This window comes from Mustelus asterias, chromosome 10 (assembly GCF_964213995.1).
Source record: "Mustelus asterias chromosome 10, sMusAst1.hap1.1, whole genome shotgun sequence".
Classification (NCBI taxonomy): domain Eukaryota; kingdom Metazoa; phylum Chordata; class Chondrichthyes; order Carcharhiniformes; family Triakidae; genus Mustelus; species Mustelus asterias.
In genome coordinates, this window is record NC_135810.1 from 34,283,922 (window position 1) to 34,298,650 (window position 14,729).

Consider the following 14,729-nt stretch of genomic DNA (forward strand, 5'->3'; position numbering starts at 1 on the left):
AGGAGTTACTCAGTTAAGAGTAGGGCGTTGGGGAGAATTATAGAACAAAGACATCTAGGGGTACAGGTTCATAGCTCCTTGAAAGTGGAGTCACAGGTGGACAGAGTGGTGAAGAAGGCATTCGGCATGCTTGATTTCATTGATTAGAACATTGAAAACAGGAGTTGGGATGTCTTGTTGAAGTTGTACAAGACATTGGTAAGGCCACACTTGAAATACTGTGTACAGTTCTGGTCACCCTATTATAGAAAGGATATTATTAAATTAGAAAGAGTGCAGAAAAAAATTACTAGGATGCGACCATGACTTCAGGGTTTCAGTTATGGGGAGAGGCTGGATAGATTGGGACTTTTTTCTCTGGCGCGTCGGAGGCTTAGGGGTGATCTTATAGAGGTCTATAAAATAATGAAGGGCATAGACAAGGTAGATAGTCAATATCTTTTCCCAAAGATAGAGGAGTCTAAAACTAGAGGGCATCGGTTTAAGCTGAGAGGGGAGAGATACAAAAGGAACCAGAAGGGCAATTTTTTCACACAGAGGGTGGTGAGTGTCTGGAACAAGCTGCCAGAGATAGTAGTAGAGGCAGGTACAATTTTGTCTTTTAAAAAGCGTTTAGACAGTTACATGGGTAAGATGTGTATAGAGGAATATGGGCCAAAAGCGGGCAATTGGGGCTAGCTTAGTCGTTAAAAAAAAGGGCGGCATGGACAAGTTGGGCCGAAGGGCCTGTTTCCATGCTGTAAACCTCCATGACTCTCTTATTTCAGAAAATTTATATCAACACAAAATCAAGAACGTACCACTAAAGCTGTCTAATATAATTCTGAGAACTTACATGGTGAACTTTTAGTGAAGGGTTATATCGTGGTGCAAATGGAAACAAATGGTCAATCAGAAAAATTGCCATTACATGTTGTGAAAGGAAATTTTCCTGTACTTTTCAGCTTATTTAAACCATAGAACCCAATGAATCCCTACAGTGCAGAAGGAGGCCATTCAGCCCATTGGGTCTGCACTGCCTCTCCAAAAGAGCATCTACCCAGGTCCAGCCCCTGCCCTATCCCCATAATCCTGCACATTTGCCATGGCTAATCCATCTAACCTACAAATCTTTGGACAGTGTGAAAAAATTGGAGCACCCAGAAACTCACGTAGACATGGAGAGAATGTACAAACTCCACACGGACAACCACCCAAGGTCGGAATCGAACCCAGGTTCCTGGAGCTGTGAGACAGCAGTGCTAACCACTGTGATGCTGCAAACAAAATCAAACTTAATTGGCAAGCAATTAACCAATTGGTTGATTTGAAAGACACATTACAGAACCTTATCCTTCTCATCATATTCTGAATATTTCTAGTCATCCATGGTTCTTTGGGCTTGTTACTCTTTCCTATCACCCTAGAGAATTCCAGAATTGCTGGCCTTGTACCCTCCCATTGCATTTAGGTGTGTTCCCAGGATGCATTTCAGAGATGAAGCAGCCTGCTCTGTTGCCTGAGATGCCCTTGGCGGGTGTCTTCTGAAGGGCTGGGACCTAGCGGGCTCCCGCCTACTTTTGGGTGCATTGCTAGTGCTGCGTCACCCTATTCAGGTGGTAATAGCAAATCAAATTCCACTTCCAGTTCAAAAGCAATATGTTACATCTGTATAGAGCTTTGGTTAGGCCACATTTGGAATATTGCATATAGTTCTGGTCGTACAATACCAGAAGGATGTGGAGGCTTTGGAGAGGGTACAGAAGAGGTTTACCAGGATGTTGCCTGGTTTGGAGGGTATTAGCTATGATGAGAGATTGGACAAAGATTTATTTTCACTTTAACATCAGAGGCTGAGGGGTGACCTGATAAATGTTGGATAGAATGGATAGACATTTTCCCAGTGTAGAAATTTCAATTGCTAGGGGACATAGGTCTGAGGTAAAAGAGGGAAAGTTTAAAGGACATGTGAGAAGCAGGTTTTTTAGACAGAGTGGTTAGTGCCTTGAATGCGCTATCAGAGGAGTTGATAGAAGCAGCATCATTTAAGTGGCATCTTGACAGATACATGCATAGGCAGGGAATAGAGGGATACGGACTGCAAAGAGGCAAAAGGTCCTTAGTTTAGAAATGTGTCATGTATTGGCACAGGTTTGGTGGTCGAAGGGCCTGTTCTTGCCTGTACTGTTTTTTGTTCTTTCTTTGTTAAATGTTCCATCCCAGGCAGCATCCTGGTGAATCTCCTTTGCACCCTCTCCAGTGCAAGCATATTCTTCCAGAATTGCACACAGTACTCTAGCTGTGGCCTCCCAAAGTTCTATACAACTCCAACATGACTTCCCTGTTTTTGTAATCTATGCCTCGATTGATAAAGATGACTCACCTGATGAAGGGGCAACGCTTCGAAAGCTCGTGCTACCAAATAAACCTGTTGGACTTTAACCTGGTGTTGTGAGACTACTTACTGTCGATTGACAAAGGCAAGTGTCCCATATGCCTTTTTAATCATCCTACTAACATGTCCTTCTGCCTTCAGAGATCTATGGACAAACACGCCAAGGTCCTTTGTTCCACAGAACTTCCTAGTGGAGTGTCATTCAGCTGCAGCACCTGAATGTCAAGTGTTTGCATTTCATGGTATACTGCACCATGGGGAAGTGAGAAGTTTGCTATGTCTCCTGTTCCATCCCGACAGGTTCTGCTTGTAAAACAATTCTGGGCCACAGTCACCTCAAGGGCCACTGCATCACTGTCTTCAGTCTGGTCTGAGCTTTCATGTCCGGTGTCAGGTGGTGGTACAGCTCTGGCCATCTTCTTGGTGAATTGCAAACACCAAACCCACTGCCTTTTGCAGAAGACCCAAGATGGTAAGGCCTCCTGCTGAGAGCTCTTCTCTTCCTCCCTGTGTGAGCAGCTTGGGTCAGCTTGACATACCCTTGTGAGAACTGAGTCTGCAATGTCATTATTTCCATTTAATGCCAAACAAAACCTTCAAACCTCCTTAGCTCAGGTGATATTTTGGTAGACTTTGCCCTTCTTGTTAATATTGCGCAGCTCATTGCATCTTACAATGGAACAATCAAAATTATTAATCCAAACAAGAAGCAAAAGCACACAGATACCAATAAAACAGGATATTTCTTCCTTTTGCACTGATTTCTTCAGATATGCTTTCCAAGGAGTTAAAATACCACAAAAGTGGTGATTTATTCAGAAAATATCACTGACTAAGCATGTCCTGTAATAAATGCAAATTAGCTAAGTCCAACAGAAGTGCATTTGTGATCTTCTTTTAATAGTTTAATAGCCAACCATGTTGCTCTGAGAAAAGGGAACAAGTTACGTCAAGATTGCTTTTTAAAGAGGTACTTGGTAAACAAGAATTCAGTATACATATAACATGGCTAGTGCCCGATTACAGATTCTAGGCTTCATGTTTGGGATAGTTGGTCTTGGTTTTGTGCTTGTTGCTACAATATCTAAAGAATGGAAAATAACAAGTAGTGCAACTTCAGTGATCACTGCTACCTGGATTTTCCAAGGCCTTTGGACAAATTGTGCTGGAAATGCTCTTGGTGCTGTTCACTGCCGAGATCACCTAACTATGTTTAAGTTGGCAGGTAAGATTTGCTTTCAATTTCAGTCGTTTTTGCAATGATATTAAAACCCAATTTGTAACACATAAAAATGTGAATTCCGATAACATTGGGAATATTAATTAGATTTAGTTCCTTATTGAAATAACTAGTGAAATTATTTTTGAGTTCAACTGTTAATCTCTGTATTTTAATTGGGTTAACCATGCATTAAAATAATGAGTAGAGTGAAAAAATATGTTGACTTAATATCAACAATACTAATTTCTAGGTATAAAGCTTTTCCAATTAAAAAGTAGAATTCAAGGGTCCGGAGTGGCCAGGCTCAGGATAGTGGTCACTCTGGCTGCTTTCTGTTTCTATGCACTCTCTGTTAGCTGCACTGTTGACAGAGCAGCCTCCAGTGGCCACTTTAGGAATTGCTGGTTAAGTCACTCTGTTCAGCATCAAAGGTGTGAATCAGTGCAGGACCAATGCTCCAGCCATTGGCACCTGTTTATTAAATTGTTGACCTGACAAAAAGTCGTTGGATCTTAAATTGATTTTTTAATAAGACTGTTGCGAGTTTCAAGTTAGCTGCTCATTTTAAAGTCTGATGTGCCTTGAGCAGTGTGCAGTACCTTGCAAAAGAAACTTTTGGCAGCCTACCATCATGTCCAACAGTATCAAAATTGCACACAATTGTCAGCTGCCCAAATGAGCCCATATTCCAAAACTGAAACGGCCTTCAAGATTTCCAGCCTCATTTAGACTCGACAGGTGAGCACAGGAGGTTTAAGACAATAGAAGTCTGTCCCAAAGTTCATTAGACCGAAACCTGAAAAATCGGTTTGCTCTGCCACTGCTAAAACAAGTTGCAGGGGGAGGGAGTTACAATTTCAGAGCTGAGGGGTAGCAGCAGACCACATTATTTCTGTCTGCCCTGTCTATGCACTCCTACACTTCAGGGGTCCACAAAGCACATTGAATTCTTCCCTTTACCTAACTTCTCCATTGCTGGTCAAGTGGTTACTGCTGCACTGTGCAGACTCCACTCAGTTACTAATTAAAATGGCAAACAGGGTGCTAATTATTTCAAAGGATCACAACTTTCACATTATAAAGACCTATTTCCTGAATTTCACACCAGGTACTAAGCTCCTTTTAAAATGTAATTGTCTGCATTGCTGCTGTGAATGGGATGGTAAAGGTCCCTGATTCCACTTTTGAACTGTTACTGCCTTGTTAATGCCAAGAGATGACACTCAAAATTGAACACGATATTTCCACAGAATGATTTTTATTTCAAGGATTACTATTATTATGAGCTGGATTTTAAGAGATACTCACCCCTCCCCGAGGGCAGGAAGAATGTTAAGGGGACTTTGAAAACCAATACTGGCTGGCTTTTCATTTCCAGTAGTGGAAACCATAAAATCATAGAATGCCTAAAGTGCAGAAGGAGGCCATTCAGCCCATCGAGTCTCCACTGACTCTCCAACAGAGCATCCTACCCAGGCCCACCCCCTGCCTTATCCCTGTAACCCCACGCATTTACCCCAGTAATCCCCTTAACGTACATATCTTGGGACACTAAAGGGCATGGCCAATTCACCTAACCTGCACATCTTTGCCCTGTGGGAGGAAATCAGGGCACCTGAAGGAAACCCACGCAGACACGAGGAGAACAGTCACCCAAGGCTGGAATCAAAGCTGTGAGGCAACAATGCTAACCACTGTTAACCAGGACAGGGAGAGGGATCCAATGCTTTTGTGAAATGCTTCCAACTCTTGTAGGGAGAGTTATCTCGCTCTGCTCCCTATTGAGACCAATTAAAGTTGCTGAAAAGCTTATTAAGAGCTTAGAGTTCATAGACAGAACTTTGAAACTAAACACATGAATTCAGGCAGTGTCTGCTGCAGATCAGCTGAACGAAGTTGGGTGGGTATATATTGGGGGGTGTTAGTCATGATCACCCCGTGACATAATCCTGTCTCCATAAGAGAGGGCAAAGACGGGAGCTGGGCATTTGGTAAGGAAGTACCCTTGTCGTTGCACAGGTGATGGGGAGGGTGACTTTCAGACTCGGGCATTGAATGGGGTTGTCACATTCCTGACATCACAGGGGCTGGAGAGCAGGGACAAGGCTGCCAATTACAGTAGTGTGGCCACCTGTCCAAAAGGAAGGCAGCAGCTGGCAATGGGGACATGACTGTCAGATTTTGAACACAATGATTAAAGAGGGCAGGAAAAGCAGAAGGTGTGGGAAAGGAAAGAGGGGGTCCATTCCCTCAGCACAGGGTCCACTGCCGAAAGGTGGATCTACCTTACTGGTAAACACTGGGTGACGTGGACAAGTTGGGCAAAAAGGCCTGTTTCCATGGTGTAAACCTCTATGACTCTACCTGGAGGTAGAACAAGAACAGAGAATGCTGGAAAATCTCAGCATGTGTGCCAGCGTCTATTAGGAGAGAAACAGAGTTAACATTTCATTACTTTGACTCTCCATAGAACTGAAGGGAGGAAGAATATGTTAGAACTGTAGAAACTTCAACAAAAAGCAACTTTAAGAACAAAAGACAGATGGCCTGGTGTGAGGGGGGCGGGGGGGGGGGGGGGGGTTGCATTGAGGCAATACACGTATGAGAAGCTGCTGAACTCAACATTAAGTCCCAGAACCGGAAGATGAGAAGCTGCTCCTCCAGCTTGCACCAGGCTCCACTGGAGAATTGTCGCAGGCTGAGGGCAGATATATGTGCATGAGAACAAGGTGCTGAGTTAAAATGGCAAGTAACAGTATGTATCGGATCAGGCTTACAAACTGAGCTAAGGTGTTTCAGATGTGACAGAAGTGGAGAAATGGGGAGAATGGAATGGAGTCCTTCCAGGAAATGAGGTGTGAGGAGCTATAGTTGAGGAGGCTGTGGGATTCAGTAGGGTTGTAATGAATATTGGTGCCCAGCCTATATTTAGACTGCCCAATGTAGAAGAGATCACATTGGGAGCAGCAAATACAAGGGCAGACAGAAGGGATTAGTTTAATTTGGCATCATGTTAGGCACAACATCATGGGCCAAAGGGCCTGTTCCTGTGTGTACTGCTCTATGTTCTATACAATAGACCAAATTGAAAGTACAAGTGAAATGCTGCTTAACATGAAAGGAGTGTTTGGTGCGGTGAATGGTGAGAAGGAAGGAGGTAAAGGGGTAGGTGTTGCACCTTCTGAGTGTGACTGAGACCCAGTGCTGGAGAGACTGTGACCCTCCAGGCAGTTGGTCATAAAGATCTTGAAAACCTTACACATCGCAGCACTGGCCATTATGCTCTGAAAGTAGCCATCAAAACCATTGATCATCTTCACTTGGGCTTCTTCATTTCTGGCTCTTTCCAATGAACAGCTTATTGGCATCTTGCTGGTTACTGATGCCCCTTTGATAAGAGCTGGAGAGCACATTCCTTTTATAACTTGTATTTTTGTTGACAAATACAGGTCATGTAATGACAGTAAAGATACGCTGATGACATCATGTGCCATTGGAAGGCAACATATTTCCTAAAACTATGTTAGCCACTCCAGGTGCTACCCAAATCCTAGAGTTGTAGACCCCCAAAACATCCCCCCATCCCTTCTGCCCCATCCACCACAATTCTCCCCATCCCCTTTATCCATCCATCCATCCTCTCCATCCCTCTGACTCATCCCCTCCATCTCATCTCCCCCAACACCTCTGGTCCAATTTCTGGAGTTGAACTATTTTTGAACTGCAAAGCAATTAAGGGTTATGGTGAACGGGTGGGTAAGTAAAGCTGAGTCCACAAAAAGATCAGCCATGATTTTATTGAATGGCGGAGCAGGCTCATGGGGCCAGATGGCCTACTCATGCTCCTAGTTCTTAAGTTCTTATGTTCTTATTTTCAATAATGCCACTGTGACAGTCTGACATTTTAAACACACTAATTGGGAGCTCACCATTTAGGAGGAAAGAACTAACAGACAAGACCTAAAAAGGGGCACCACATCAGGCAGCCTGTAAACATCAGTCGTTGATTCCAAATCGGGTTTCAAATTGCATTACAGGAGACTGATTTGCATTTATCAATAACTACAGTATCTCTGTGTTAGGATATCTGTAGCTTTAAAAAGGCAATGTGTGCATTCATGGCTGAATAAGGTTCAGTTTCACATAGTGGACTGTTTAAGCGCTGATCCTCTTACACTTATTGGGAGGTGGGACATATCGAGACCCGTCAATATTTTATCCAATGAAAGATCAGTGCTGTACTCAAGTTGTGTATGGGGAATTTTGCGTAAATTTTGTGCTTCTGTGAATCACCACTCGGAACATTGCAGAAAGGAATATATACTTGAAAAGTGGAAGTTTGCAGAGCTATGGGTTAAGAGCAGGCACGTGGGCTAAATGTTCAAAGAACTGCCACAGGCACTTGGGTTGATTAACCTCTTCCTCTGCTGTATGATTCTCTGTCTAATATCATTACTTTCATAGTAACTCCATTGCAGTGTTAATGTAAACCTTACTTGTGACTATCAAATAAACTTTAACTTCAAATATCTTGGACTGATATAGGATATATACCCTGGTAAGGAGCTCAGGATCATGGTGGTATGTACCACACCTGGCCACACATGATTATAGATTCTCTATTCCAACAAATAATAGGCCAATATTTACACACCATTTTTCTTTGCATATCAACTCATATGGCTCAAATTCATGTCACCTTCTTACAGCTATTTTCAAACCTTGTCAAGAACTTTAGTATCATCGGGCGGAATCTTCAACTTTCTCGTGGCGAGGTCGGTGGAAGTCACCATCCCCACTGTGACCTCATGGGATCGAAAGTCCAGGCGCCGTATTTAAAGGGCACCTGGACAGCCTTTGCCTGGTCACTTTTCCACCCATCTCTGCTAACCCTCCATTCATGGTCATTCTCCACACAACTTGCACTGCCATCACCCAGATTCAAGCAATGACTAACATTTACAGATGCTACTCAAAGAGGATAATGCAGCGACAACTCACCATTAATCATGGAAGAAGTGAAACTTGCCAGGTCCATGCTATTTATGTACAATTGTAGAAGTGAACATTCTAATTTCTTGCTGGTTGGGGAGGTTAATTTGAAAAAGGAGCTTAATTCTGGAGAGATGCGCTTCTGATGCTTGGACCGCTCAGGTGGGGCTCTGCAGTACTCTCCAAAGAGGGTGACCCATATCATCATGGTTTGTTGTGCCCTGCACAACCTGATGTTTCAAACGGGAGATCACTTGCTACAGAGAGACATGGAGGACGTTGAGAACTCCTCGAATGATGAAGACCTGGAAGGGCAGGAACCTGAAGAGGGCAATGATGGGGAACTTCCACATGAGGATGTCATCAAAGCCACAAGCCATGAAAGATATGAGGCTGAGACAAGATCAGTCATGATTGTATTGAAGTTCTTACGTTTGCATGTTCTTCTGTGATGCATTCATAGCCACTAGGTTCCAGGAGGAGTAAGGTGCAGGCAGGGATATCTAGGCATATTTATCCTGCCCTTTAAAGGCATGATGTGGAGATGCCGGCGTTGGACTGGGATAAACACAGTAAGAGTTTTAACAACACCAGGTTAAAGTCCAACAGGTTTATTTGGTAGCAAATGCCATTAGCTTTCAGAGCCCTGCTCCTTTGTTAGATGGAGTGGATATCTGCTCCCAAACAAGGCACACAGAGACACAAAATCAATTTACAGAATATTGATTAGAATGCGAATCTTTACAGCTAATCAAGTCTTAAAGATACAGACAATGTGAGTGGAGGGAGCATTAGGCACAGGTTAAAGAAATGTGTATGGTCTCCAGACAGGACAGCCAGTGAGATTCTGCAAGTCCAGGAGGCAAGCTGTGGGGTTACCGATAGTGTGACATGAACCCAAGATCCCAGTTTAGGCTGTCCTCATGTGTGCGGAACTTGGCTATCAGTTTCTGCTCAGCGACTCTGCGCTGTTGTGTGCTGTGAAGGCCGCCTTGGAAAACGCTTACCCGAAGATCAGAGACTGAATGCCCGTGACCGCTGAAGTGCTCCCCCACAGGAAGAGAACAGTCTTGCCTGGTGATTGTCGAGCGGTGTTCATTCATCCGTTGTTGTAGCATCTGCATGGTTTCCCCAATGTACCATGCCTCGGGACATCCTTTCCTGCAGTGTATCATGTAGACAACGTTGGCTGAGTTGCAAGAGTAGGTACCGTGTACCTGGCAGATGTTCTGTTCTCTTCCTGTGGGGGAGCACTTCAGCGGTCATGGGCATTCAGTCTCTGATCTTCGGGTAAGCGTTCTCCAAGGCGGCCTTCATGACACATGACAGCACAGAGTCGCTGAGCAGAAACTGATAGCCAAGTTCCGCACACATGAGGACGGCCTAAACTGGGATCTTGGGTTCATGTCACACTATCGGTAACCCCCACAGCTTGCCTCCCTGGACTCTCACTGGCTGTCCTGTCTGGAGACAATACACATTTCTTTAACCTGTGCCTAATGCTCCCTCCACTCACATTGTCTGTACCTTTAAGACTTGATTAGCTGTAAAGATTCGCATTCTAATCAGTATTCTGTAAATTGATTTTGTGTCTCTGTGTGCCTTGTTTGGGAGCAGATATCCACTCCATCTGACGAAGGAGCAGGGCTCTGAAAGCTAATGGCATTTGCTACCAAATAAACCTGGTGTTGTTAAAACTCTTACTTTAAAGGCATGGCAGTGACCTAAAAGGCCCAACCATGAACATCAAGAGCCAGATCAGCATTGAGCAGTGTATCTTGAACCCTCATGTTTCACCAGGAAAGATCAATAACCAAAGCTGTATGGAGCCATGCTAGAAAACAAAAGGCAACACACCAGCATAAAGCCTGCATTGTGAATTAATGCAGTTGTGCTCTGCTAAACAAGACAATTCTTGCTGCGTGCATGGCTGGAGTGTCCATCACGTATCCAGGTCTTGTGCTTTGGCACAAAGAATTAAGACAGCTATTTGATGATGACACAACATGAAACATAGAAGATAGGAGCAGGAGGAGGCCATTTGGCCGATCGAGCCTGCTCTGCCATTCATTAAGATCATGGCTGATCATCCAACTCTATAGCCTAATCCTGCTTTCTCACCATAACCTTTGATCCCATTTGCCCCAAGTGCTATATCCAGCCGCCTCTTGAATGCATTCAATGTTTTGGCATCAACTACTTCCTGTGGTAATGAATTCCACAGGCTCACCACTCTTTGGGTGAAGAAATGCCTCCTCACCTCCATCCTAAATGGTCTATCCTGAATCCTCAGACTGTGACCCCTGGTTCTGGACTCCCCCACCATCGGAAACATCCTCCCTGCATCTATCCTGTCTAGATCTGTTAGAATTTTATAAGTCTCTATGAGATCCCCCCTCATTCATCTGGACTCCAGCGAAAACAATTCTAACCTAGTCAATCTCTCCTCATACATCAATCCTGTCATCCCTGGAATCAGCCTGGTAAACCCTCGCTGCACTCCCTCGAGAGCAAGAACATCCTTCCTCAGAAAAGGAGACCAAAACTGCACACAATATTCTAGGTGTGGCCTCACTAAGGCCCTGCATAGTTGCAACAACACATCCCTGCTCCTGTACTCGAAACCTTGCGCAATGAAGGCCAACATGCCATTTGTCTTCTTTACCGCCTGCTGCACCTGCATGCTTACCATCAGTGACTGGTGCACAAGGACACCCAGGTCCCGTTGCACACTCCCCTCTCCCAATTTACAGCCATTCAGGTAGTAATCTTCCTTCTTGTTTTCGCTTCCAAAGTGAATAACCCCACATTTATCCAAATTATACTGCCTCTGCCATTGATTTGCCCACTCACCCAACCTGTCCAGATCATTCTGAAGGATCTCTGCATCCTCGTCACAGTTCACCCTCCCACCCAACTTGGTATCATCTGCAAAATTTGAGATATTACATTTTGTTCCCTCATCCAAATCATTAATATATATTGTGAATAGTTGGGGTCCCAGCACCGATCCCTGTGGCACCCCACTAGTTACTGCCTGACAATTTGAAAAGCACCCTTTAATTCCTACTCTTTGTTTCCTCTCTGCCAACCAGTTTTCTATTCCAATAAAGTTACCCCAATCCCATGCGCTTTAATCTTGCACAATAATCTCTTGTGTCGGACTTTGTCAAACACTTTCTGAAAGTCCAAATATACCACATCTACTGATTCCCCTTTGTCAACTCTACTAGTTACATCTTCAAAGAATTCCAACAGATTTGTCAAGCATGATTTCCCCTTCATAAATCCATGCTGACTCTGTCTGATCCTGCCACTGCTTTCCAAATGCTCTGCTGTAAAGTTCTTAATAATGGATTGGAGAATTTTCTCCACTTCCGATGTTAAGCTTACTGGCCTATAATTCCCTGTTTTCTCTCTACCTCCCTTTTTGAATATTGGAATGACATTAGCTACCCTCCAATCTGCAGGGACTGTTCCAGAGTCTATAGAATCCTGGAAGATGACCACCAATGCATCCACTATTTTTAGAGCCACTTCCTTAAGTACTCTGGGATGTAGATTATCAGGCCCTGGGAATTTATCCACCTTCAATCCCATCAACTTTCCCAGTACCATTTCTCTACTAATATTGATCTGCCTCAGTTCTTCCCTCTCATTAAATCTCGCATTCTCCAACATTTCTGGCATCTGATTTGTGTCCTCTTTTGTGAAGACAGAACCAAAGTATGTATTCAGTTGCTCGGCCATTTCTTTGTTCCCTATTATACATTCCATCGTTTCTGTCTGTAGGGGACCTAAATTTGTCTTCACAAACCTCTTTCTCTTCATGTATCTATAGAAACTCTTAGTGTCAGTCTTTATGTTCCCTGCAAGCTTACTTTTGTATTGTATTTTCCCCTACTTAATCAATCCCTTGGTCCTTCTTTGCTGAATTTTAAACTGCTTCCAATCCTCAGATCTATTATTTTTCTTGGCCAAGCTGTATGCTTCTTCCTTAGACTGGATACTCTCTCTAATTTCCTTTGTAAGCCAGGCATTGGCCCTCTTACCCATTTTGCTATTGTGCCAGACAGGAATAACCAGTTGCTGCAGTTCCCCCATGAAACATCCCCCTTGAATGTTTGCCATTGTCTATCCACTGTCATCCCTTTAAGTAACTCTCCCCAATATATCAAGACCAACTCACGCCTCATATCCTCAATGAGGGGCACAGATCAGCTAGATAGTCAATATCTTTTCCCAAAGATAGGGGAATCTAAAACTAGAGGGCATAGGTTTAAGGTGAGAGAGGAGAGATACAAAAGTGTCCATAGGGGCAATTATTTCACACAGAGGGTGGTGAGTGCCTGGAACAAGCTGCCAGAGGTAGTAGTAGAGGTGGGTACAATTTTGTCTTTTAAAAAGCATTTAGATAGTTACATGGATAAGATGGGTACAGAGGGATATGGACCAAATTGGGATTATTTTAGGGGTTTAAAAAAAAGGGCGGCATGGACAAGTCGTGCCGAAGGGCCTGTTTCCATGCTGTAAGCCTCTATGACTCTCTATCCTCTAGTTACCTTTATTAAGATTCAGCACCCTAGTCTCCGAATCAACTACTCACTCTCCATCTTGATAAAAAATTCTATCATGTTATGGTCGCTCATCCCCAAGGGGTCTCATACAGCTAGACTGGCAATGATTCCCTTCTCATTACACAGTACCCAGTCTAAGATGGCCTGCTCTCTAGTTGGTTCCTCACATATTGGTCAGGAAAACTATCCCATATACACTCCAAGAATTCCTCCTCTACGGCATTGTGGCTAATTTGATTTGCCCAATCTATGTGCAGATTAAAATCACCAATGATCACCAATATTCCCTGATCACATGCATCACTAATTTCATGTTTAATGCCATTCCCAACATCACCACTGCAGTTGGGGGTCTATATATGACACCCACTAATATTTTTTACCTCTTGGTATTTCTCAACTCTACCCATACAGACTCCACATTGTCAGAGCCAATATCCTTTCTCACTATTGCGTTAATTTCCTCTTTATCCAGCAGTGCCACTCCACCACCTTTTCCTTTATGCCTGTCCTTCCTAAATATTGAATACCCTGAGACATTCAATTCCCACCCCTGGTCACCCTGCAGTCATGTCTCCGTAATCCCAATTATATCGTACCCGTTTATATCTATCTGCATGATTAGTTCATTCACTTTATTGCAAATGCCCTGCGCATTAAGATACAGAGCCCTTAAGCTTGCCTTTTTAACATTGTTTTTCTTGATCCCAATATTTTTCTCTATAGCCCTGTTTGAACTTTGTCCTTGGTTTCTCTGCTTATCACTTTTCTTATTCCCTTTACTACCTTTTGTTTTTGTCCTTGCTCCCTCCTTCTCTGACTCCTTACATAGATTCCCATCCCCCTGGCATATTAGTTTAAACCCTCCCCAACCGCTCTAGCAAACACTCCCCCAAGGACATCAGTCCCAGTCCTGCCCAGGTGTAACTCGTCCAATTTGTACAGGTCCCACCTCCCCCAGAACCGGTCCCAATGCCCCAGGAATCTGAAACCCTCCCCCTGACACCATCTTAAAGTTGTGGTCCATATAGGCACCAATGACATAGGTAGGAAAAGAGATGGGGACGTAAGGCAGAAATTCAGGGAGTTAGGGTGGAACCCTAAGGAGAGGAGAGGAATAGGGAGAGAGAACAGTTGAACACGTGGCTACAGGAATGGTGCAGGAGGGAAGGATTCAGATACCTGGATAATTGGGGCTCATTCTGGGGTAGGTGGGACCTCTACAAATGGGATGGTCTTCACCTGGACCAGAGGGGTACCGATATTCTGGGGGGGAAATTTGCGAATGCTCTTCGGGAGGGTTTAAACTAATTCGGCAGGGGAATGGGAACCTGAATTGTTGCTCCAGTGTACAGGAGGATGTGAGTGGTGAGGTCATGAATAAGGTTTCAAGGTTGCAGGAGTGTACCGGCAGGCAGGAAGGTGTTTTGAAGTGTGTCTACTTCAATGCCAGAAGCATCCGGAATGAGGTGGGTGAGCATGGGTTGGTACCTGGGACTTCGATGTTGTGGTCATTTCGGAGATATGGATAGAGCAGGGACAGGAATGGTTGTTGCAGGTTCCG

General features: G+C 44.0%; 1 protein-coding gene across 1 annotated transcript in view; it reads left to right on the forward strand.

Moving 5' to 3' along the window:
• Positions 1-3,379: 3,379 nt before the first annotated feature.
• The window catches only part of LOC144499437 (claudin-7-like), a 51,544-nt gene continuing 40,194 nt past the window's right edge, over positions 3,380-14,729 (forward strand). Inside the window, exon 1 of the mRNA XM_078221422.1 lies at positions 3,380-3,599. Coding sequence (XP_078077548.1) covers positions 3,380-3,599 — 220 coding nt within the window. The remainder of the gene's footprint in view (positions 3,600-14,729) is intronic.